Source organism: Thamnophis elegans, chromosome 1, assembly GCF_009769535.1.
Source record: "Thamnophis elegans isolate rThaEle1 chromosome 1, rThaEle1.pri, whole genome shotgun sequence".
In the NCBI taxonomy this organism is placed as follows: domain Eukaryota; kingdom Metazoa; phylum Chordata; class Lepidosauria; order Squamata; family Colubridae; genus Thamnophis; species Thamnophis elegans.
The window spans coordinates 170,648,150-170,672,197 of NC_045541.1; the positions used below are offsets into that span (position 1 = coordinate 170,648,150).

At 43.9% G+C, this 24,048-nt stretch overlaps 1 protein-coding gene across 3 annotated transcripts in view; it reads right to left on the minus strand.

Moving 5' to 3' along the window:
- MKNK2 (MAPK interacting serine/threonine kinase 2) overlaps nt 1-24,048 on the minus strand; it is a 51,630-nt gene that overhangs the window by 9,310 nt on the left and 18,272 nt on the right. For 2 of the 3 annotated variants that reach the window (XM_032209484.1, XM_032209407.1), the window contains exons 6-13: nt 19,573-19,652; nt 17,870-17,943; nt 17,411-17,515; nt 15,081-15,136; nt 14,688-14,783; nt 2,683-2,877; nt 2,354-2,518; nt 1,195-1,238 (exon numbers count right to left, since the gene is read on the minus strand). In XM_032209484.1, the coding sequence (XP_032065375.1) occupies nt 1,195-1,238; nt 2,354-2,518; nt 2,683-2,877; nt 14,688-14,783; nt 15,081-15,136; nt 17,411-17,515; nt 17,870-17,943; nt 19,573-19,652 (815 nt within the window). Of the gene's footprint in view, nt 1-1,190; nt 1,239-2,353; nt 2,519-2,682; nt 2,878-14,687; nt 14,784-15,080; nt 15,137-17,410; nt 17,516-17,869; nt 17,944-19,572; nt 19,653-24,048 lie in introns of those variants that run through there. The other variant, XM_032209568.1, reaches the window with a different exon arrangement.

Consider the following 24,048-nt stretch of genomic DNA (forward strand, 5'->3'; position numbering starts at 1 on the left):
ACGCTGGTTTAACAGCTGCGGACAGGAAAGCAGTACAGAGAATGATCAATTCGGCACAAGAAACTATTAGTTGCCCTCTAACACCACTGGATGACATTGCCAGGTCTCGCTGCTTTAACAGAGTAAGGAAGATAATCAGGGATGATTCACACCCTGGTCAGTGTCTCTTCCCACTTCTACCATCGGGCAGAAGACATCAAAGCATAGCCAGCCAAACAAATAGGTTTAAAAATAGTTTCTATCCTTGGGCTCTCAGACTCTTAAGCACAAGTACAATCACTCCAGGTACAAGCAGAAACATATGACTAGTTTCTTCTTTTTCTTTCTTTTTTTCCTAATTACTTGCATAGGGACTATCCTTTATGCTATTTATGTTGTTTGTAATTTTTTTTTGTCATGGATTGCACCAGTGAGGCTAAAACCAATTTCTTTGTATGCATGATGTACAATGACAATAAAGGCTATACTATGGTTTTGTAGGTTTGCTCCTGGGAGCTCTGTGGGATGGACTTCACTGGAATCACCATTTTGGCTACATTACTCGATGCTGAACTATACACGCTTCAGACGGTGAACTCTAATTCTTGCCTGGCCCGGGGTCTGCAAAGCACTGATCATGTCGACTTCCAGAAGGACTTTTCTCTCAGGTGTGTAGGGCTGGCAGAGCAAAACATATGTGTGTTTGCAACTGTGACCCATTTTGCTCAGCTCTTGCATTTATTTCATTTGCTGTTAAGTGTATTCTGAATTTTATTTTAGCGTGGTTTTGTATTGTTAGCCACCCAGTTATTTGCTTAAAGAGGGGGAGGCATATCAATTTTCTAAATACAAGAACTCATTGAAGGAAGGCTGAGGTAACAGCAGAACTGCCCACATTTTCTGGCGTGCCTTTTCGTTTTCCATTGGTATTCCCTACTACCTATTATTAAGCTGAAGTTCTACACACCTTAAAATTACCATGGAAATGGTGGTAATTATACACACGTTATACTGGTTTATGACCGAAAGGCTGATAACGCAAGTCAAGATTAGAAAGCTGTTGCTTTCCATGTATTTAGTTTCTGAATAAAAACAGATTCCCAAGTGACAAGAAACCTCATACGTGGCTATAATGCTCTACAGATGGTAAGAAAGATTTGAGGTATACCTCAACGTTCTTATTTATTAAAACTATTTCTGTAATGCTTCACTCACCTTTGTAGGATGATTGGAGTGGGGAGAGTGTTATCAGGAGCACACTAGAAGCAAAAAATAGAAAATAAAAATCGGCACCATAATAATCACTGCTTAAAACTCCTTGCAGACCCCCAGTACCCTTTTAAGTTACACCTTCTCTGCATTTTTCCATGACAAAATTAAAGTTACATTTAAATAAGTACAATGGAGATATGCCAACCCTATTCAAATGTATGTTCCTCCTTGTAGCTAGCTATTTCTAAATAAATACTGGAGGTGCTGGTTCACTACTGGAGGTACACTCTGGACATGGACAGAAAACTCACTTTACCCCCCCACCCCCCAAAAAAAGAATATATGTCTGGGACTTCCAAATATGGAAGGAATTGTTTCTCCACTTTGGCAACTTCTAAGATATGTGGATTTCAACTCATGCTTGGCTGGGGAATTCTGAGAATTGAAGTCCACATACCTCAAAGTTCCCAAGGTTGAGAAATACTGTTGAAATTTTAACTTATTTCAATCAAGTCTGATGACTGGAGATTTCATGGATCTATTCACATTGGGTTTTTGGCTACAATCAATGCCATGCCTTCTATTTTTTTAAAAACTTTGGCGACTTAACTTATATTAACACGGAATATCCTCACTTGGCAGCATGCAGCTGTGAGGCTGGTTAGCACCCTGAAATCTCTCCTCCTCCCTTTTAATTAAATTTTAAATTGTAATTATTCTTGCCTCCATTTTAAATTTTTATATTTAGTTTTTACTTTTTTAACATTATATTTGTGCACTGCCTAGTGTGTCTCCGAGACAAACAGACATAGATGATAGAAATATAGAGATAGAGATAGATAGATAGATTAGATAGATAGATAGATAGATAGATAGATAGATGGATAGATAGATAGATAGATGACAGACAGACAGACAGACAGACAGAAATAGAGGGGAGGAGACGGAGAGGAGGAGGGAGGGAGGGAGGAAATAGGTAGAGATAGAAACAGAGTGGATGGAGACAGGTAGAGGCAGCGAGATGATGGACGGAGGGGGGGAGAGAGAGATCAAGATACATAGCCAGCTTGCCTGATAAATAGTCCTTCACACCAGATAAGCAGAAAGGCAAAAGAAACAATTTCCTAGCCATCTTTTGTCCACTTCACTCAAGGATGCTCACCCCTTGTACCCAAGGATGCTTGAGGACTTCGGCTGCACTCAGACGCTTTTTGGCATCTCTTACAAGGAGCTTTGAAATGAGGTCTTTAGCTTCGAAAGAGATGTGAGCCCAGTCCTTGTCTGGGAATTCGTATTTCCCCTCCTGGATGCTTTCAAACAGCATATTCTGCGGGAAGAGAAAGTTACATTACGAAAAGAACCCAGCACATCTAAAAACAGTTTAAAAAACACGTCCAATTATGACATTTCTAAAAAGACAGAGAAGCTAATGGAACTTGTTAAAGACTTTGCAATGCTGGAAAACATGAAGCCCCACTTGAGTATGATCACCTGGCAAGCGGGGCACGCTTCACCACGGTCCCAGCCGCAGTCGGTCCCACAGTGACCCACAAAAGGGGGGTAACCGCTCAACATGATGTACAGAATGACTCCCAAGCTCCATAAATCACAGCGCTTGTCGTAGATGGACGCTTCTTCACTGAAGGCTTCCACCACTTCTGGAGCCATATATTCGGCTGAACCGCACTGGGGAAAGAGAACAACATTCGTTAACAGTTTCAGAGGCTGATTCAGATGCAGTTATTTGTACAGGTAGGGGTGTGTGTGTGTGTTTGTGCGCGCCCGTGTGTGTGTTTTTAAATGCACAGGTTTTGTCTCCGGTTAAAACTACAGAAAAGCCTAATCAAGAGAGAGAAGGTTCTGATTTATGCAAGGATTTATCTCCGCTTATTCTTTGGCAAACCCTATGGGGCCTTATCTTTTTCTCCCTCACTTTAATCCCTAACAATTCTCAGTGAAATCTATTGGCAATATTATCCAGAATAGTTAAGACCAGGGGTGTCAAACTCAAGGCTGCGAGATGCTGGGATCCGCTCTGGAAACAACAAAGGACTGGCGTGCGGTGCCTCTGCCAGTAAAAATGGAGCTCGGGAGAGCCTCCATTTTCATTGGCAGAGGGTTGCCGGAGGCCGTCACAGCTGAAAATGGAGCTCAGGAACTTGGTTTTGCTAGAAAAGTGCTCAGGCCACCACAGGCGCCCCTGACACAAGTGATGTTGAGCTGGCCACACCTACTGGTCATGCCATGCCCCCCCCCCCTCCGAAGTCAACTACAATCCTGTTGTGGCCGTCAATGAAATCGGATTTGACATCCCTGGTTAAGACAGTTATAGGGATAGCGTCCAAAAATGGTCTAGTCCAGTGGTTCTCAACCTGTGGACTGCTGGGGGGGAGGAGGGAGCTGTGACATCCTAAGAACTGCTCCAAACCTCAAAGAAAGAATGACCAAGAACAGGGGAATCTCCAAACCTGGCAGCTTTAAAACTTGTGGACTCCAACTCCCAGACTCCCTCAGCCAGCATGGCTGGCTGAGGAATTCTGGGAGTTGAAGTCCACAAGTCATAAAGTTGCCAAGTTTGGACACCTCCGGTGAGGGAAGCGGATAAGAATCAGAGGTGGTATTCAGCCAGTTCGGACCGGTTTGCCCGAACCGGTAGCGGAAATTGTGGCTGGGTCCACCCACCCGCTTCATCTCAATGCCGTCCTATTTAGGCACATTTTTGACACCGGGTGCATGTGCGGAAGGGGTGCGGGCGCCTGTGAAGCAAGTAGGCGCACACGCAGTGAGCTGGTGGTAACAAAATATAAAACCCACATAGACTTATGTCCAAGGACTATATAGCCTACAGTTTCAGTCAAGTTGGCCATATCTCCTTTTCTGTAACGCAGCCACACCTACCTACATGTCTCAAAATCTCAGGAAAAACCTGAGCCCTCAATATGGAAGCCCGGAAAGATCAGAGTACCAAATTCAAATTCCCTGCAAGTAAATGCATTCTTCCCCCAAGATCTCCACCATCCTAAACCATAGAAACGTACTCGCTGGATTCACATGGTATATTTATCCTAAGACCCAGCTTAACCAATTAAAACTGCTATTTTTACACAAACTCCTGTGCTACACGCAGAGAGTCTGGTTCACTTACTATGCAATGTTAACTGCTGAGATTCATAAGGAAGTAAATTGCTAACTATCCAATCTCATTTTAAGGTAATCCGTGTTGCATGACGCAAACCCATGCAGGCTATTTTCAATGCAGAGAATTGAATATAAATTCAAATTCATAATTTTCACATATATCATTTTTTAAAATCAGCAAATCCAGCTGCTGCCATATTTTTCGGAGTATAAATAAGATGCATTGGAGTATAAGACGCAGCAAAGTTTTGAAGAGGAGCATTTTTAAAAAAAAGGTTTCGCACTCTGCAAACCTCCCCAAAACGGCCGGTTTTTCGTGAAAACGGGCCCATTTTTTCAAAAATGAGCAAAAATGGGCCCGTTTTATGTCAAAAAAAGGGCATGGAAAACCTTTAGGAAGCTTATAGAGTGCTGTTGGGGGAGGGGGGGGGACGGCCTGTTTTTCACTCATTTCTGCCCTCCCCAGCCCGCAGGAGCTCTCTGAAAGACTCCTAAAGGCTATGCATGGCCATTTTGGTGAAGAGGGCGGAGTTTCAGGAGGCAAAAAATGCTGTATTCGGTGTATAAGACACACCCAGATTTTCAGCCTCTTTTTTGAGGGAAAAGGGTACATCTTATACTCCGAAAAATACGGTAATTCTCAAATGATCACCAAGATTCTTCCTTGTCCCAATCCAGCATTTCCAAAAATGTTAATAGTAATCTATAAATTTACCTTATTCTAATCTATCAATATTAGCATACAGAGAACAAGACACAGATCCTTTTGGCTTTCATACTAGGGGCACACACAGGCTAACACTTATTTTGTGTAGGTAGTCCTCCATTCAACAACAGTTCATTTAGTGACCGTTCAAAGTTACACCAACAGTAGAAAAAGTGACTTATGGCCATTTTTCATTGACAACTATTGCAGTAGCTCGAGTTGTAAGGTGATAAAATTTGACCCTTGGCAAACTGACCCTTATTTATGACAGTTGCAATGCCCTGGGGTCACGGGGTCACCTTCTGAGTCCTTCGTACAAACGAAGTCACTAGGGAAGCCAGATTCACTTAGCAATCGTGTTACTAACTTAACAACTGCAGTGATTCACTTAACAATGGTGGCAAGCAGGGTCATTAAATGGGACAAAAATTAACTCAACGCTTCACTTAGCAACAGAAATATTAGGCTCAATTGTGATGGTAAGTCGAGGACTACCTGTAATGGGTTTCGTGGTGCTCTCTGAGCAATTTTGTTCTATCGGCTCCTAAAACAAGGCTAGGAGGATGGGTAATGTCCCAAATACGATGGGTGCTATTTTCCAATTCACACTCCGTGGTTATGCAAAAATTTGGGCCCTTGCCTCATCTTAGGTCCTAGAACAGCGATGGCTAACCTTTTTCTCCTCGCATGCCAAAATCGTGTGTGCCCACACCCATAATGCAATGCATGAACCCCCCCCGCATGTATGCGACTCCCCCGTGCGCCCCCAGTGCATACATGTGACCCTCCATACCCTATTTTGGGCCTAGCAGGCCTCCCTGAAGCCTCCTGGGACCAAAAACAGAGCGCGTGAGGGGCACCACACCCACCGCGTTCCCCCCCTGCATGCACACACGACACCACCACCCCGCATATGTCACTCTCCACCACCCCCTGCACATGCACGCACATCTCCTCTATGCACGGCAGACCTGAAAATCAGCTGGCCAGCAGGAGGCGCGAGCAAATGCGTGGTCGAGCTGAACTGGGCAATGGCTTGTGTGCCCGTAGAGAAGGCTCTGCATGCCACCTGTGGCACACGTGCCATAGCTTTGCCATCACAGTCTTAGAACAAGCAAGAATTATCGTGGAAAACAGGATGGCCCAGTTCATTATTAGTTCCTCTGGCTTGCTAATTACCTTAGCAATTAAAGGGTTGGAATCAGAGATGGTATTCAGCCGGTTCAGACCGGTTCGTCCGAACCGGTAGCGGAAATCATGGGTGGGCCTACCTACCTGCCCTGGCTCTATGCTGTCCTATTTAGGCATGTTTTTGAGGCCAGGCGCATATGTGGAGGTAACGCACGCAAGCAAAGCACATGCGCGGAAGGCCAGGTGCATGCGCGAAGCGAGCGGTCATGCGGGGAACCAGTGGTAAGAAAATGTGAAACCCACCGCTGGTTGGAATAGGCCTTTGGGAGAGCACATAAGGGAAAATAAAACATGGCCCTTTCAGCTGCTCCCTATACCAAGGCTAGACCCCTCACACCAATTACTGTGACTCTTTTGTTTACTCTTCAGAGTGGTGTGACTGGGGGCGGCTCAGTGCTGCGCTAAACTTGATCTAAGTGGCAGAAGAAAAATCCAGGAACACATGTAATCCCCAAAGGCATTGCATCACCTCCCAGAGGACTCCAAAGGTTGCCAACAAATTCTAGCTTGGAAGACAACGCGTGGGGGAAATGGTTAAATAGGTAATTGGAGAGCAATCATCTCTGTCGTAATTTGAAGCATAAAGGAAATGTAGTTTTGAATCCTCGTTATACCAATCCTCTTTTTGGAGAATGTGGCTTCTTACCACACAGCTGACGAATTTCAGTCCCCAAATTTACACTCCCTGTTGCCAAGATGATGATGGAGAATAATGTAGGTAGTCCTCGACTTGCGACCACAAGCAAGCCCAAAATACCCGTTGCTAAGTGAGTCACTTGTTAAGTGAGTTTTGCCTCATTTTACGAACTTGCTTGCCACAGTCGTGAAGTGAATCACTCCAGTTGTTAAGTTAGTAACATGGTTGTTGAGTGACTCTGGCTTCCCCATTGGGGACTGCAGCCAAGAAATTAAAAGACGCTTGCTCCTGGGGAGGAAATCTAGACAGCATACTAAAAAGCAGAGACATCACCCTGACAACAAAAGTGTGTCTAGTCAAGGCTATGGTTTTCCCAGCTGCAATGGATGGCTGTGAAAGTTGGACCATAAGGAAGGCTGAGTGCCAAGAACGGTGAACTCTGGTGCTAGAGAAGACTCCTGTGAGTCCCTTGGACTGTAAGTCCTAGAGGAGATCAACCCTGATTGCTCTTTAGAAGGCCAGATCCTGAAGATGAAACTGAAAGACTTTGGCCACCTCATGAGAAGGACTCACTGGAGAATGATTGAGGGCAGAAGAAGGGGACGACAGAGAATGAGGTGGCTGGATGGAGTCACCAAAGCAGTAGGCCTCAGCTTAAATGGGACTCCAGAGGTAGAGATCAGGAAGGCCTGATCTCGCAACCAACAACATAAACTCACCCTAAAGTTGGATCACCTGGAGACCTCACAATGGGATTTTTTATCTTTCGCCCTCAACATACAGAGAGGTTTAGGACAGAGGTATCCAACTTTGGCAACTTTTAAGACTTGTGGACCTCCATTCCCAGAATTCCCTAGCCAGCATCTGTTTCTGTTGAAGTCTGCAAGTCTTAAAATTGCCAAGGCTGGATGCCCTGCTTTAGGGACTTCCCCATCCATAAGGAGAGTACAAATTTATTTATTTAGATCAACCCTCTTAATGAGATATGAGAGCAAGGAAGTGTGCGTTGTTTCCTCTTAATTTTTGTCCCTGGGGAAGGGGAAGATATGAAATTCTAAAATTTGGAACTGATAAACATTTGGGCAACAAATTCCCAGCCCATGCCTGTGGCAGAACCTTAACCTGAGAATCACAGGGGACAGACATTCTAGAACTGGGATGGCAAACCTGTGGCACACGGAGCCCTTCCTGTGGGCACGCGAGCTGTCGCCCAGCTCAGCCCCACAGTGCATGAGCACACATTTCCCACCAGCCAGCTGATTTTTAGGTCTCTACTGCGCACGTGGGGAGGGGGTCGTGTGCATGCCTGGGGATGAGGGGAGTGCACGGGGGTACGGTGCCCCCCCCGTCTTGTTTTTGTTCCCAGGAGGCTTCAGGGAGGTCTGCTAGGCCAAAGACGGGGCGCAGGAGGGTCGCATGTATGCGTCGGGAAGTGGGGTGCACGCATGCGCAGGGGAGTGGGGTGCATTACATTGTGGGTGTGGGAACACGAGCGATTTGGGCACGCGAGGGCAAAAGGTTTAGTCATCACTGTTCTAGAACGAGGAAAGAAAATGCACTTTTCACATGCTCAAAGGAATCCTTTCACACATTCCACAGCAACCAGTGAAGCAATGAACATTTCCCTCTCTGTTTCCTTCCCATTATGCAAGTCATAATCCACCTCCTCTCTGTGAGATTAAAAAAAATCAATGCTGGAGATAACAGCAGCTGCCCACAGAGCAGGAATTCATTCTATCACACACACACGCACTCACATACACACACACACACTCATACAAGGCACCAAGTTCACCCATGGCCACCTCCCCCTGTCCCTGACTGCAGCTGGATTGAGCCAGCAGGTGCTTGCACCAAGGTTGCATCAGCTGCCAAATTCCGTCCCTCCTTTTTCAAAAGGAGGAGGAAAAAAAATACCCCATGATTGCATCTAACCAGGACAGGGCAGGGCAGACGTCTAGAACTTGCTCGGCCAGCACACCGCCCTGTGGGAGCCAAGCCAGCAACTCTGGGGCTGAGCTGTGGCCTTACATTGTGTTCGACTTCCCAGCTAAGCACTGCCTGCAGGACAACATGAGAGAACACTACGCATCCCTTAACCCAGCAGGGCTCTTCAAAGCAGGAGTCTCCAACCTTGGCAACTTTAAGCCTGGTGGACTTCAACTCCCAGAATTCCCTAGTTAGCAGTGGTGGGTTGCAGGCGGTACACCCCGGTACGGGGTGCCTGCCCAGAGCACCGGGTACCATTCTGGTACTGTGCTCCAGAGGGCCCACCCGTCATCCTTACCTGTCTTTGAACTCTTTGGCACCTGCGCGATGCTCCTCCAAGCAGCTGGAGTGTCGCGGAGGCGTCGCTGGAGGGAAGGACATATGTGTGCGTTGTGCATGCGCACTGTGCGCGTTCATGTGGAGGACGCCGGGCCCCGTTGCACCGTACCGGTTGCAACGTGATCTGGAACCCACCACTGCTAGCCGGCAAAGATTCCATATAACCTAGACCGGGGAAAGTTGCCAAGGTTGGAGGCCCCCGTTTCTGAGGATTAGCAGAAGCCCCCTATATCCGGGACAAAAACAATACCCAACATAGGCCTAAAAGAGATTTTAAAAACAGTTTTAAGTCCTAGTTCTGTCAGAAAACAACCCAGACTGGCTGGGTTCACCCAATTTATTGCATTTGAAATGCAATGAACTATATGTATGTATATAGCATGTGTATATGTGGGTTATATATGTGTTTGGGTAGAGCTATGTATACATTCTCTCGAGAGCAGGCAACAGATTTTCATTTTTAATACGTGCTCACAAAAAATGAGAATAAGAGCTGCAAAAGACACACCTGAATTTAACATAGTATTTCCCCTCAACTCATTCTTCAAGATCTCTGCTACTATGGGAGCAAAATAAAATCTGAGGAATACAAAATAGATGGGAAGGAAGACTCAAGGGTTCAGGAAAGTCCTCGTTTTATTGCTTTGCACTAAATGAGAAGGGCATAGACTTCATAAATCCTTCTATGGGTCCTTCATGGGATTATTATAACTGGCAAGGGCGCTGGGTGGGTGGGTGGAATGGAGAAAGAGAAGGAAACTGCAGAAAATTCAAATTAAACGCCTCCCTCCTCGCAACAACAGCAACGTCCATCTGCGAACATGCTTATGTAAAGAGGGGGATATTCCCAGAAAGAGTAAAACGCCCCAAACACCTAGAATAGCAGACCAGTAAAAATTAAGAGGTTTTTGTTTGTTTAAATACCTCTTAGCCATAGAGGAGGTGGAGGAGGAGGAGAATACAAAAGGAAGAAAGCCACTTCCTTTGAGTAATATAGAAAGGCAGGACCATTGTCCAACCAGACGCATGAACGCAAACACACCCACTCACACAAATAACTTCACCCGTCAGGGCCAAACCTACCCATCAAGACAGATGGGTTAGTCTGGCTACACAATAAAGACGCCAAACTACAGCCATATCTCCACCTTTTCCTTGCTCCTCCCATCACCCCATAGGCGAGCCTCGGCTGACCCACTTTAGCAAGCTTCTTTGACTCCCACATCTAGGGGGGGAGGGAGGGATGGATGAGAGAGGTGGAGGGAGGGAGGGCAGAATCTCATTAAGTCTGCCGGACATCCTCAGCACACAAACAGAGAGAATGATCAGCCTAGGCACGGAAAGAAGCCCCGGATAGAACCAGCCAGCCGTGTTCAGAAAGGCTGGTGTTTGTGTGTGTCTGTGTGTGTGTGTTTAAAAGCATTTCTACACAAACTTCCAGAAACAAAATCGGTCAAGTGGAACTAGGGCACAGGACTGCAGTTCGATCCACCAAGGAGACGGAAAATTTTATAGTTTGCGATCCGAGGAAAGACGGGGCACGGTTGCTTCTCACTGTCACACAAACACCATCTTGCCTTTTTTGACCTCCCCTGCAGGCAAGCTCTGCTGCAGATGGGATCCACACATCCCCATTTCATATGAGGATGCTGAAAAGGTTGCTAAGAGAGGAGACGCTGGAGGGGAAAGGTGGGGTGGGTGGAGAAACCTGGGTTAAACACCAGAATAGGGAATGCACGGATTTAAATCCCTGGCTGGTAGCGTGTTCCGTGGGGGTGGGGGGGACACGAGCAAAAAATGGCCTGTTTTTCACAAAAATGGGCCCGTTTTTTTTAAAGGGGCATTAGGAAGCTTTTAGAGTACTCCTAGCGGCTGGGGGGGGGGCAAAATTGTGCAAAAAATGGCCCATTTTTCACTCATTTCTGCCCTCCCCAGCCCCCAGGAGCTCTCTGAAAGCCTCCTACAAGCTATGCATGGCCATTTTGGTGAAGGGGCAGGGTTTCAGGAGGCAAAAAAATGCTGTATTCAGTGTATAAGACGCAAGATTTTCAACCTATTTTTTGAGGGGAAAAGCCGCCCTGAGTCTCTTTTGAGAGTGGGCGGCATACAAAATTTAATAAATAAATTTAACAAATAAATAAAAGGTGTGTCTTATATTCTGAAAAATACGGTATGTAAGTTTTTCACACAACCATTGCAGCATCCCCATGGTTAGGTAATCAAAATTCAGATGCTTGGCAACTGACTCATATTTGTGACAGTTGTCGTGTCCCGGGGTCATTTTGCAATTTTCTGACAAGCAAAGGGAAGCCAACTTCATTAAACTGTGTTACTAATTTAACAGCTGTAGAGATTCAGTTAAGAACTACACAAGAAGCAAGAAGGATCAAAACGGGGTAAAGTTCACTTAACAATTTTCTCTCTTAGCAACAGACATTTTGGGCTCAATAGTGGTCATAAGTCAAGGACTACCTCCTGTATTATAGAGTTGGAAGGAACCTTGATGGTCTTCTAATTCAACCTTCTTGCCCAAGGCAGGAATTCTCATAGCATTCTGAACCAATAAATGTCTGTCCAGTATTTTCCTGAAACATCCCATAATGGAACACTCTATCTCCCAAAATGTTTTTCTAGCTTTAATTATAACATCATCATATAAATCATTTTCAAATTTTAAATGTTGATTTATGTACGCAGCAGTTGCAACAATGAGCATAAAATTGAAATCCAACAGCAAAATAGTCAACAACAAAAGGCCCTCAAACAAAACAATACGTGAAGAACTCTGCTTGAGAATGATCCAAATTCTAAATCCATGTGACAAATAGGCTATCAAAAATCACATTCTGAAGGTGTCCCCTCCAAATACTAACCAAGCTGGATCCTACTTAGCTTCCAAACCCTGAAAAGATTACCAAGATATTGCAAGCTGTATATCTTGGGAAGCAATCTATAGAAAGATGCCTTAGAATCAGTTACTGTACTTTCATTCAGCAGAACCTTCCCCGTAATTATTACGCGTCTCGAAAGAAACAGGAAAATTGGGACAAAGTTTGCAGGGTAAGAAAAAGTATCAGAGATTCAATGATGGGGCCAGACAGAGGATTAATAAGGCAATCTTCGTAAGGATTAATAAAGTCACTCTTCCAACTATTCGTCTTCCCCAATATTTGGGGCCACCCAAAGTCCACCAGGACTTTGAAGGGCCTATTTTAAAAGATCCTTTGGTAGAGATTTATCAAATGCACAAATATGTTTCCAAATTTGAGAAGAGCAAAAACAGATCACACTAGGCATGGAAGATCCACAAAGGTGGCACTTTAAAAAAGAAGCCAACTCTAATTGAGAACTGAAAACTAGCTGAAATGCATGAAGTTGGCATGCATTCTCTGACTCTATAAACAAGCAGAAAATCGTATGAACAATATTTGGAAATTGCATCACTAGAATTCTGCAAACTGGCTGAAGAGCTTTCTGGGGACAGAGTCATCAAAATGGCTTATTACATAGGACAAGAAAGCCATGATCTACTGCAGCTAGAACTATATTTGCACAATATTGGAAAAGTGCAGAGATCCCAACTGATGAGAAGGAAAATATTAGAATGTGCAGAAATGAACAGATTAATGCTGGCAACTAAGGAGAAAGAACAAACTGAATACTATATGATATGGGAATTATTTTATCAATAGAGAATAAAAATGGAAGTTGGAATTACAAGGAGATTAAAGAGTAGAAAATATGTTAAGATAGAGATGTAAATAATGATAATTGTTAGTATTATGATAAGGATTATTATGCGTAATGTTATTATATTCTTATTAGATTATGTTAAGAGGGAAAAATGAAGATTTACTATGCTCAACTGTTTAATATATTATAAATTATGTTGTAAATTTTGATGGTTATTGCACAGATACCCAGATGACACACTGTTTAAGAAAAGATGGAATGTTCTTTTTTTTTTTAAATAAAAACTTTTTATTAAAAAAAAAGAAAAGAAAAGAAAGAGCCATGATCTGTTGCTCTTATTGCTTCAATCCTTTCTCTACTTCGCCGTGCACTTTCTTGTGTGTAGCTGGCTATACATTTTGGCTACCTAAGCCATAGGAGAGGAAAGGTGCAGAGTATTTCACTACAGCGCCTCTGCATTGAAAGCAGATTATCAGCAATAAAACTATTTCCTATGAAGCTTAAAGATTAAAAAAAAAAAAAAAAAAAACCAGCAAGCTTTACTAGGTAGAATTTTCCATGAATAGTCTAGCTGCAACTTAACAGCCACATGCAAAATAGTCTCCAATGTTCCTCTACAAATTAGAGATTCTAGGCAAGAACTTCAAAGGGACAGTGAAAAAGGATGGGCTGATATGCAGAAAGGGAGTAATTATCTCAGGGTAGAAAATATAGGTCAGTGATGGCTAACTTTTTTGTCGCTGCGTGCCGAAAGCACCGCACGCACCCGTATTGCAATGCGTGTGCCTCGCCGTGCATATATGCCTGACCCCCCCCCATGTGCGCCCCAGCCTCTGCAGGCACGTGTACATTCATGCCATTGGTTCCCCATCATGGATATAGGTAGTCCTTGACGTACGACCACAATTGAACCCAAAATTTATGTTGTTAAGTAAGACATTTGTTATTGTCTCATTTTGCCCCATTTTACAACACAAATCACACTAACTCCCAAAGATTCCTTCCACCTATTACCACATCAAGCCTATAAAAGGACGGCTGAATCCGCAAAGATCTGTAAATCTAGTATCCATGAGTGCTTAGATGCCTTCAGAATTTCCAAGATGGCCTACAGATGCCATGTCCTCCTCCCTTACTTGGATGAGGTAGCAATAGCACTTAAGACTTATACACCGCTTAGCCCTCTCTAAGCCGTTTCCAGAGTCAGCCTCTTGCCCCCAACAATCTGGATCTTCATTTTACCAACCTCAAAAGGATGGAAGGCTGAGTCCACCTTGAGCCTGGTGAGATTTGAACTGCCAAATTGCAGGCAGCCGACAGAAGTAGCCTGCATTACTGCATTTTAACCACTGCGCCACCGCAGGTATTGGAGAGGCTGCTAAATGAAATCTACAGTACTGAACGTGCCTTATACCTATTGTTTCACTGCTTTTGGGGAATCACCTGAATCTCATTTCAAAACCTGTTACATTTTTAGCAGTGAATCCCATGAAGACAATATACACTGTATAAAGCGTATTTCTGTTTAAAAGCAATTTCCCCTAAATGAGGCCTTCAGACTAACAGACCTGGGAAAGGTTTGAATTTTTTAAAAACATCTTGGATCTGTTTTATTGGGCAATCAATGTCCTTCTTTCTTTCTTTCCTTCCTTCCTTCCTTCCTTCCTTCCTTCCTTCCTTCCTTCCTTCCTTCCTTCCTTCCTTCCTTCCTTCCCCTAAACCAAACCTTAACCTAACCCTAACCCTCCCTCGGACCCCTATGATTCTCTAAAATACATTTCTCCTTGGGGAGGGACCACTTACTGGAGTGAGAAGCTCTGGGGTGGAGATGGGAGAACAATCACCATTCAGCTTGATCCCACTTCCTAAATCGAAATCACAGATTTTTACTGGGGACACCTGATGTTGGAGACAAGGGGGGGAGGGGAGAACAAGAGGGACGAAAAAGGTTATCTCTTTTGGAACAAAAGGCTAATTGGAATTTAACATTCTGTCATAAATTCAATCCCTGTTTGTTATGCACAATCTAAACAGTTCGCATTTATACTTCATTGGCTCCCTTATCAGATTATCCTGCATCAGCAAGTTTCTTCAACCTCCCTACCTTGCAGCACGCATGACACCTCCCCCCCGCCCCCCCCCCCCCTCCCCGAGACTGGGAACTAACCAAGGAGCAATTATACTACTGCTGCTCACCTGATTTGAACTCTCACAGAGAATATTTTCTGGTTTTAAATCTCTATGTGCTATTCCTGTAATAAAAGAAAAAGAAAGAAGCTTAACATGAGCAGTTAATACTTTCGGCTTTTGACTCACCGAGCAACTGCCCGAATGGAAAAGACAACGGAAAAGTTGAGCCAACTTTTGTAATCTGATCATGCTGAAGGAAGCCATAGGGCCATCTAACCAAACCATGGCCAGCACAAACACCCTTAACACCTAATGTTTACAGAAGCCTGAAGGAGTCTCCTGTCCCTTGTTTTATTCCAGATACCTTTTGGAAAGCTACTTGGGAAGCAAAGGGTGCATTTAATTAAAAGATCTCCCAATTGTCTCTTCGTCTCATGGAACTGAATACTCCCAACAGTTCTCTCCAGTGCATAAAGGGTTCATTTATTAGCTTAGGTCAGTAGTCCTCAACCTTTGCAACTTGGCAGCCTGGCTTGGGGGGGAGGAGGGGGGTAGAGGGGAACGGGGCCACATGAGTGGTGAGCCGGTGCTCTACCCACGCAAGTGAGAAGCTTTAGGGGCATGGTTTTGCACTCTTTCAGGCTTCTCCGTGCCAAAAGCTTTGGCAAAGGGACGGAAGGCCTGAAGCAGCAAGAGATTGCTTCCCCGAAGCCTTTCGTCCGTTTGCAAAAGCTTTTGACACAGAGAAGCCTTCAGACTCACGGAGGCTGCCCGATGCTCCGAAAACGGATCGGGTGTCCTGTGCAGGTAGCTTCGGTGAGTCAGTGAAGCTGAGCAAGGCGCATTCATCCCATTCAGCCTCTGCTCTCATCACTTCGCTTTTGGAAGATTGGGAGCAGGTGGCTTGGTGGAGGGGGAAGTCTTTGGGGCGCCACTCATCCTAGCGGATTAAGTGATGTGCCGGCCCACCGCTTCTGTGCTCCAGTTCTGAATAGGCCGCAGCCCAGGGGTGAAATCCAGCAGGTTCTGGAGAACCAGTAGCGGAAATTTTGAATAGTTCGGAGAACTGGCAAATGCCACCTCTGGCTGGCCCCAGAGTGGGGAGGGAATGGGGACTTTGCAGTATCCTTCCCCTGCCCCGCCCACCAAGCCACATCATGCCCACCAAGCCACACCCACAGAACCGGTAGCAAAAAAAAATTGAATTTCACCACTGCCACGGCCCAATGATGTGCCGTGGCCCAAGGACCCTTGATTTAGGTGACAACCCCCAAGCAACTTATATTTATATCCCACCTTATTAGTGAAACCACCACCTAATGTAATTTGCTATTGGCGTAAACTTTAAAAAAATCTGAAAAACAGATTAAGATATCAACATTAAGCTCAGCTGGTATGCTCATTAAAATAGAAATAAAAAAAAAAAACACCAGCATAGCAAAATGATATCAGAGAAAGAAAAGAGGCCACAACAATTTTGAGGGTCAGGAATCTTCAAATTTGGAAACCAGATTAGAGAGTGATCCCTACCACTGTTAGCTAACACTAGGTCTAATAGTCAAGGTCTAACAATATAATAGCCAATACATCCATTGATGAATGGTTAGTTGGACAGATGGCATTAAGAGAAAATGGTCTTTCGGAGTTCTTGGTCCTGTAAATGATGCTCTCCATAAACTTCGAAAGCCATCTTAAGTTGATGGCCTTGTGAGGGAGTTCTGTTAAATTTACTTCATGCAAGGAAATCTCCTTATCTAAGTATTCAACCAGGAGCTTCTGCTTTCCAACTGCTAGTATTAAAGGAAAGAACTAACAATTACTTAAGAAGTATCAATTATATTCTGTAGCAACCGGATAAGGCTGGGTTTCATTGCATTTCTGCAGATATTTCCCCAAATGAAAAATATTTATTTATAGACAAGAGGAAAAGGCAAATTATTGAAAAAATGCCGTGATCAGGCCTTAGCAGATCCCTGGATATTATAAACACTATAGTAATATAGTGTGAAAAAGATGAGGACAGGTCAATGCAGATAGCTTGAGATTTACTGCAGCAGTGAGATCTTACTTAATACAGTATTTTTCAACCCTGGAGATGTATGTAGGGACTTCAATTCCCAGAATTCCTCACCCACCATACATGTTGAGAAACAATAGCTTAGTGCAGGAGTGTTCAACCTTGACAACTTTTAACACTTGTGGACTTCGACTCCTAGAATTCTGGGAATTGAAGTCCACAGGGATGCTGGGAATTGAAGTCCACGGGTACTAAATGTAACCAAGTTTGACACCCTTGGCTTATTGGATTGCAAAGTGACTTACGTTGCACCATGCAATGCTTTGGCACCCACACACACAAAAAGTATCTTGCCTCCAGCATTCATTTTTTTACCCACCTTTATTGTGCAAGAAATTAAGGGCACTGGCTATGTCGCGCACCACCATGCTGGCCTCAAACTCATTGAAATGGCGTCGACGGTGGATATGGGTTAAGATGGAGCCTGAAAAGATACGTTGAAAGGCCCAATTAAGCCATGGACCAAGATCTGAGGCTTAAACATGCAGATCAGGTATGTCCAACTTTAGCAATTTGAAGACCTGTGGACTTCAACTCCCAGGATTCCCCAGCCAGGAATATGGCTGGCTGGGGAATTCTGGGAGTTGAAGTTCACAAGACTTCAAATTGTCATGGCTGGACACCCCCGATGTAGATTATATATGGACAATTACAACATGCATAATTTATGGCGTTTCCCTCCTTACTTAAATTGGGGAAAATGGGGCTTTAAAATTAAGAAGCTCTCTCGCTCTCTCCCCCACCTACAAAACCAAAATTCATTTGGCCAGTGACTCACCTCCTCTCATCTTCTCAAACACGAGGTAGAACCGGTCCTCTTCTTCAAAAAACTCGATTAGCTCCAGGATGTTCCTGAAGAAAAAGACAGGGGAGGGTGGGACAATAATTAGGGATAAGAGACAGGCAAGACAAAGAAATTAAATCCATTTCATTTTCATTCAAAAATCAATTCTGATGGTCCTAACCTCATAGTTTCCCTCATGGCAGGCCTCTCAAGCAACCACAATGCAGAGTTTCCTTTCCCCGGAGCTAATATTCAGAGGTACAGTGCCCCTTGATATGGAAGTTCAGATAATCCTCAACTTATATCCACTCACCTAGTGACCATTCAAATACAGTGACCATACAGTGGCAATGAAAAAAAGTGACTTAGGACTGCTTTTTTAAACATAAAGCCCTTGTAAGCATCACCACAAGTCACGCGGTCAAAATTTGGGTGATTGACAACCAGCATGATTGACCTGGATATCTGAGAGACCGCCTCCTGCTACATACCTCCCAACGGCTGATAAGAACTCACAGGCTGGGCCTCCTCCGGGTGCCATCGACTGGACAATGCCAGATGGCGGCCCCTCGGGGGAGAGCCTTTGTAGCTGCTCCGGCCCTGTGGAATGATCTACCCGCAGAGATCCGGACCCTTCCCACTCTCGCAGCCTTCCAAAAAGCCACTAAAACCTGGCTATTCCGGCAGGCCTGGGGTGGTTGATCCATGAATGAGGTCCAGCCCCTAGCTAAGTCAAATGTATGGTGTGTTCCTTTTAAACTGTTCTGGTTTTTCCCCTATTTGTTATTTTATTTTATCTTGTATTTGTAAGCCGCCCGGAGTCCTACGGGATTAGGCGGCATATAAACTTATTAAATTACGAATTACGAATTAGCATTTATTTATGGCAGCTGTGCTTCTCAATGTAATCGCCAATTGTAACCTGCCCAGCCAGCTTCCGACAAGCAAATCAATGGGAAAAGCCGGATTCACTTAACAACTGCAGGATTCACTTAACAACCACAGTGATTTGCTTACAGCTGTGGTAATAAAAGGTCATAAAACGGGGTACAGCTCGCTTAGCAACTGTGTTGCTTAGCAACAGAAATGTTGGGCTCCACTGTGGTCACAAGTCGAGGATTACTTGTACCCGATTTACAGGTAGTCCTCGACTTACAACACTTCGTTTAGTGACGGTTCTAAGTTAAGACAGCACTGAAAAAAGTGACTTATGGCTGTTGGCAACTGACTCATATTTACGACAGCTGCTGTGTCTTGGGGGGGGGTCATGTGATCCTCTTTTGCGACCGTCTGACAAGCAAAGTCATTGGGGAAGCCCGATTCACTTAACAGCCGTGTTACTAATTTAATAACTGCAGTGATTCCCTTAACAGCTATGGCAAGGAAGGTCGTAAAATGGAACAACCTCTACTTAACAAATGTCTCACTTAGCAACAGAAATTTGGGGCTCCGTTTTGGTCGTAAAATGAGGACCACCAGAGTTACTGCAATCAGCATTAACACAACCAGGATAGAATCTAGATCAGTGTTTCTCAACCTTAGCAACTTGAAGATGACTGGACTTCAACTCCCAGCATTCGCTGGCTGGGGAATTCTGGGAGTTGAAGTCCGGACATCTTCAAGTTGCCAAGGCTGAGAAACACTGATCTAGATAGAGCAAAGATCAGGCTTAAAACTGGCTCGCCTCTGCCCAGTACCTGTGTCCTTGGCACTGGTACAGCATTTCCACTTCTCGAAATACCCGATTTCGGATGTGTCCAAGTCGCTTCTCAATTATCTTTCAAAGAAAAAAAAAATAACAAGGGAAAGGCTATAGTTACAGTTATAACGTCAAGCCAAAGCAAATATTCCAAGCAGGTATGTTGCATGCAAAACTTTGCTTCTTTCAACAAATACAATGTGCAATGATTTTTGACACCAAGCACACAATGCTTCTCAAACTTGGCTTCTTCCAACTGCTCTTCAATTCTCCCTGGGAGGGAGGGGGAGTCATATTCCATGGGGAGGGGGGGGTATCAGCTATTATGCTCTATGATCTTGTATGAAACATGAGCAAAGTACAACAGGCTCTGGAGATAATGTTTATGGAGGTATTTACAAGATAACGTTGAAGCCAACCCAAGCTCCAATCTCATTTAACATCTGGAACTTTAGAAAAACAATTCTACAAAATATGAGTTTTTCATATGCAAAGACAAATAGGCTGTTTCTTTATTCAATTCTATACCCAATGAAGAAAAGGCCATTTTTTTTCCAAACTGGTAATTTAAAAAACTCAAGCTGGTCTACTTAAAAGTATGCAGCTGAATATTTCTCTTTCACAAAAACAGTTTCCTAGCACTTCAAACACTAGCCAGCCACTCCTGATTTCTCTCCTTGCAATTTTCATGCCCCTCTTTTCTTCCCATCCCCTGCCTCCACAATTCCTCTCCCCCACCCCTACTGCCCCGCCTCCCTTCCTAATCCCTTTAGCTTCTTGCAATCTGTAGAACAAATTGGGCCTTTTGACTCGGAATGGCAAAATTCCACCTGTGAAACTGTATTCAGAAGAGTTTGGGGGAGCAGACATGAATTGGGCAAGTCTCTGCGCTTCCCCCAGCCTTGCACAATAACAACAGCAGTAATCTCAGTGACTTATTCAGAAAAAGGGGGAGGGAGGGGAGGGGTTCTTCACCTGTTCTATGAGCAGCTGATCTCTTTCTTTTTCTTTCTTTCCTCTTTTCTTCCCTTCCCTCCCTCCCTTCTTCCTTCCATTCTCTTTACTTTCTTTTTATTTATTTCCTATTTCCTTCCTTCCCTTCTTTCCTCCTTTCCTTTCTTCCTTCTTTCCTCCTTCATTTCTTTCTTTCCTCTTTCTTTTCTTCCCTTCCTTCCCTTCTCTTTCTTCCTTCATCTTTATTTCCTGTTTCCTTCCTTCCCTTCTTTCCTCCTTTCCTTCCTTCTTTCTCTTCCTTCCTTCCCTTCTTTCCTTTCTTCCTTCCTTCCCCCTTCATTTCTTTCTTTCCTTCCTCTTTCTTCCCTTCCTTCCATTTCTTCCTTTATCTTTATTTCCTGTTTCCTTCCTTCCCTTCTTTCCTCCTTTCCTTCCTTCTTTTTCTTCCTTCCCTTCCCTTCCCCTTCATTTCTTTTTCTTTCCTTCCTTCTCTTTCTTCCTTTGTCTTTATTTCCTGTTTCCTTCCTTCCCTTTTTCCTCCTTTCCTTCCTTCCTTCATTTCCTTTTTCTTCCTCCCTCCCTTCCTACCATTCTTTCCTTCCTTTTCCTTTATTTCCAGTTTCCTTCCTTTCCCTTTCCTTTCTTTGTTTCTTTTCTTCTCTTCTTTCTTTTCTCCTTTCTTCCTGTCCTTTTTTCTTTCTCTCTCCCACCCTAAAGGATTTTTTCCCCCACCAGCCTACACCCTTTGCAACTGTAACAATGTGCAAAATGGCTGGGTACGAAACTCAAAGAGCAGAAGGATGGAAAATGGATTATTTAGGCCCCCCCACCCCACCCCACCCTTCCCTGCTCCCCAAGTTGCCACTTTGCAGCCGGCGACGAATGAAAGAGCTGTTGTTTCTCGCCGTCTGCCAACTTTTAAAAAAAAAGCCACACTCCCCAGAGAGTGCGGGGCGGGGGGGGGGGGGGAAGCAGTGTGCAGCAGCTGTGCTCTCCTCCCTCTGCTCTGGGAGGTTTTCAACATCACCACCCTTTTGGCTTCTCTTTCCACCATCAGATTTACTACTGTCCTCTTCTCCCCTTCCACGAAGCCGTGGCATCTGCACAACACAAACACACACGAACACACAAACGAGCTGGTGCCAGGTTCTCCCTGTCCCGTTTTAGATCATCTGCGTCACTAATACAAGCTGGCAGGAGGGATTAAGGGGGTGAAGGCTGGAGGAGGAACAATCGGGTTTGAAAAAGAGAAAAGGTCAAACTGGGAGAGGCGGCTGAGAGAGAATGCCTCTCCGTGAAATTTTAAACAGAAAACTAAATTTTAGGCCTTTTCGTAGAGAGAGCTGCCGCAGAGGAATTACGTGTGTGTGTGTTGCTGCTTGCTTTGTTTATTTTTTATCAAGTTGTTTATTTACCGAACAATTGATCCAAAGAGATTAAGTCTGCCATAAATTAAGTGAGGAAATCTACACTGAATTGAGATGTAAGCATCTTGGACCAAAGGCTTAAATCACAGGGTCTTATGGCTGGAAGGAGTCATAAGGGAATAACCAAGGTCACTTCCAACTCTTGGAAGGCACTTTGGAGGTCTTCTAGTCCAACTCCCTGCTCAGGCAAGAAACCTTATACCATTTCAGACAAATGGTTGCCCAATCCCTTCTTTAAAAACTTTCAATGTTGGAGCATTCACAGCTTCTGGGGGCAAACTGTTCCGCTGATTAATTGTTCTGACAGGAAATTTTTCCTCAGTTCTAAGTTGCTTCTCTCCTGGATTAGTTTCCACTCATTGCTTCTTGTCCTGCCCTCAGGTGCTTTGGAGAATAGCTTGACTCCCTCTTCTTTGTGGCAACCCCTGAGACATTGGAACACTGCTATCATGTCTCCCCTAGTCCTTCTTTTCATTTCTCTGCTCAAAAAAAGAATAAAAGTATCCCAAACAGACATAGCCACCACAGGGCATTTCACTCCCTTTCTGGGGAAATGGTTCCACTGGGATTCTGTCTTTGTGATATAAATTTGAAAAATTAATAGTTAAAAAGCTACTCCCCTCCACCCAAATGTTCACACATTCGTTTCTTGGAGCCATCCTTCGCCATGCAGTGCAGGGTTTGTAGTTTAAGCCCTTGTGGAAGATTTTAGTTTGAGGGGCAGGGGCCAAGGTTCAACAAATTTATTCCTTTTATTGATTTAAATTTATCTGCCGCTCATCTTGTTTTAAAGGGACTCTAGGAGACAAATAGATTTAAATAAGCTGCCACAAAAGTTTCTGTCGTCATCTCTTGGTTAGTCTGGCACCAACTGTGACATCCTGTTTGTTCCCCCATTTGTAATCGACTAAATACAGCTATTCATTTAAGAACTGAAAAGCACGCTTGATTTTATGTTAATATCTTAGGCAGAAGAGTCACGGGGCAGTCTTCCCAAGCAGGTTTTTTTTAAAAAAAGAAATAAAAATGGAGAGGCAAAGGAAGGGACTAAACAATCTTAATCATTTTTCTCAAAGACGGAGAAGACAGACGCTGTTTATTTTAGGCATCAGCATGACTTTCAAAAGAAGCTAGGAAGAGAAGAGCTGTTTCATTCTTATTAATCATGCAGTTATGTGGCTGGCGTGTTATTATTAGAGGAACTAATCAGCTGATATGTAAAGTATACCTCTCCTGCACACAAATTATATTTGCAGCTGCCTAATGCTAGAACAGCTTCAATAAATATAAATAATAAATATACTCTGGAAGGAATAAATCATCCCTTATTTTCCAGATCTTGGAATAAATATCCTGATGCCTTGGCAATGACAATTAGCTACATTTCCAACAGATGGTGGTAATTACTGAAAAGAAACTCTACTAATTCTACATGTTTTTTTAAAAAAGGCTATTATCTTTCTGAAAGTAAGTAGCTAGCGTTCCGGAGAATGCACTAACTTTCTACTTGCAAAGAATCCTTTTCAACATTCAGCTAAGCATTGCAAACTGACTTTCACTTCACATTTGCATAAAATGCTGAAAACTTTTTTACAGCTTCGTTCAACCCAGACTGAGTTTTCACAAAGGAAACTTGTGCATAATTCTGTCTTCATGGCTTCCCACTCAGATGGAACATGCCCCATGTATATTCTAAGGTGGTTTTAACATCTGAAGGGCTGGTATGGGGGCTGCTATCTAGAAATGCAACATCTATTACAAGTAGTCCTCAACTTACAGCCATTCGATTAGCCACTGTATGTAAAGTTACAACACCACTGTAAAAAATTAATTATGACCAATCCTCACACTTATGATTGTCGCAGCATCACTGATCAAAATTTGGGTTACTGGCAGCCGGCATGTATAGGTAGTCCTTGACTTACAATAGGTCCTTTAGGGATCATTCAAAGTTACAACAGCACTGAGCAAAATGACTTATGACTGTTTTTCATACTTATGACCGTTGCAGCATCCCCATGATCATGTGATCAAAATTCAGATGCTTGGCAACTGGTTCGTATTTATGACCGTCGCCGTGTCCCAAGGTCATG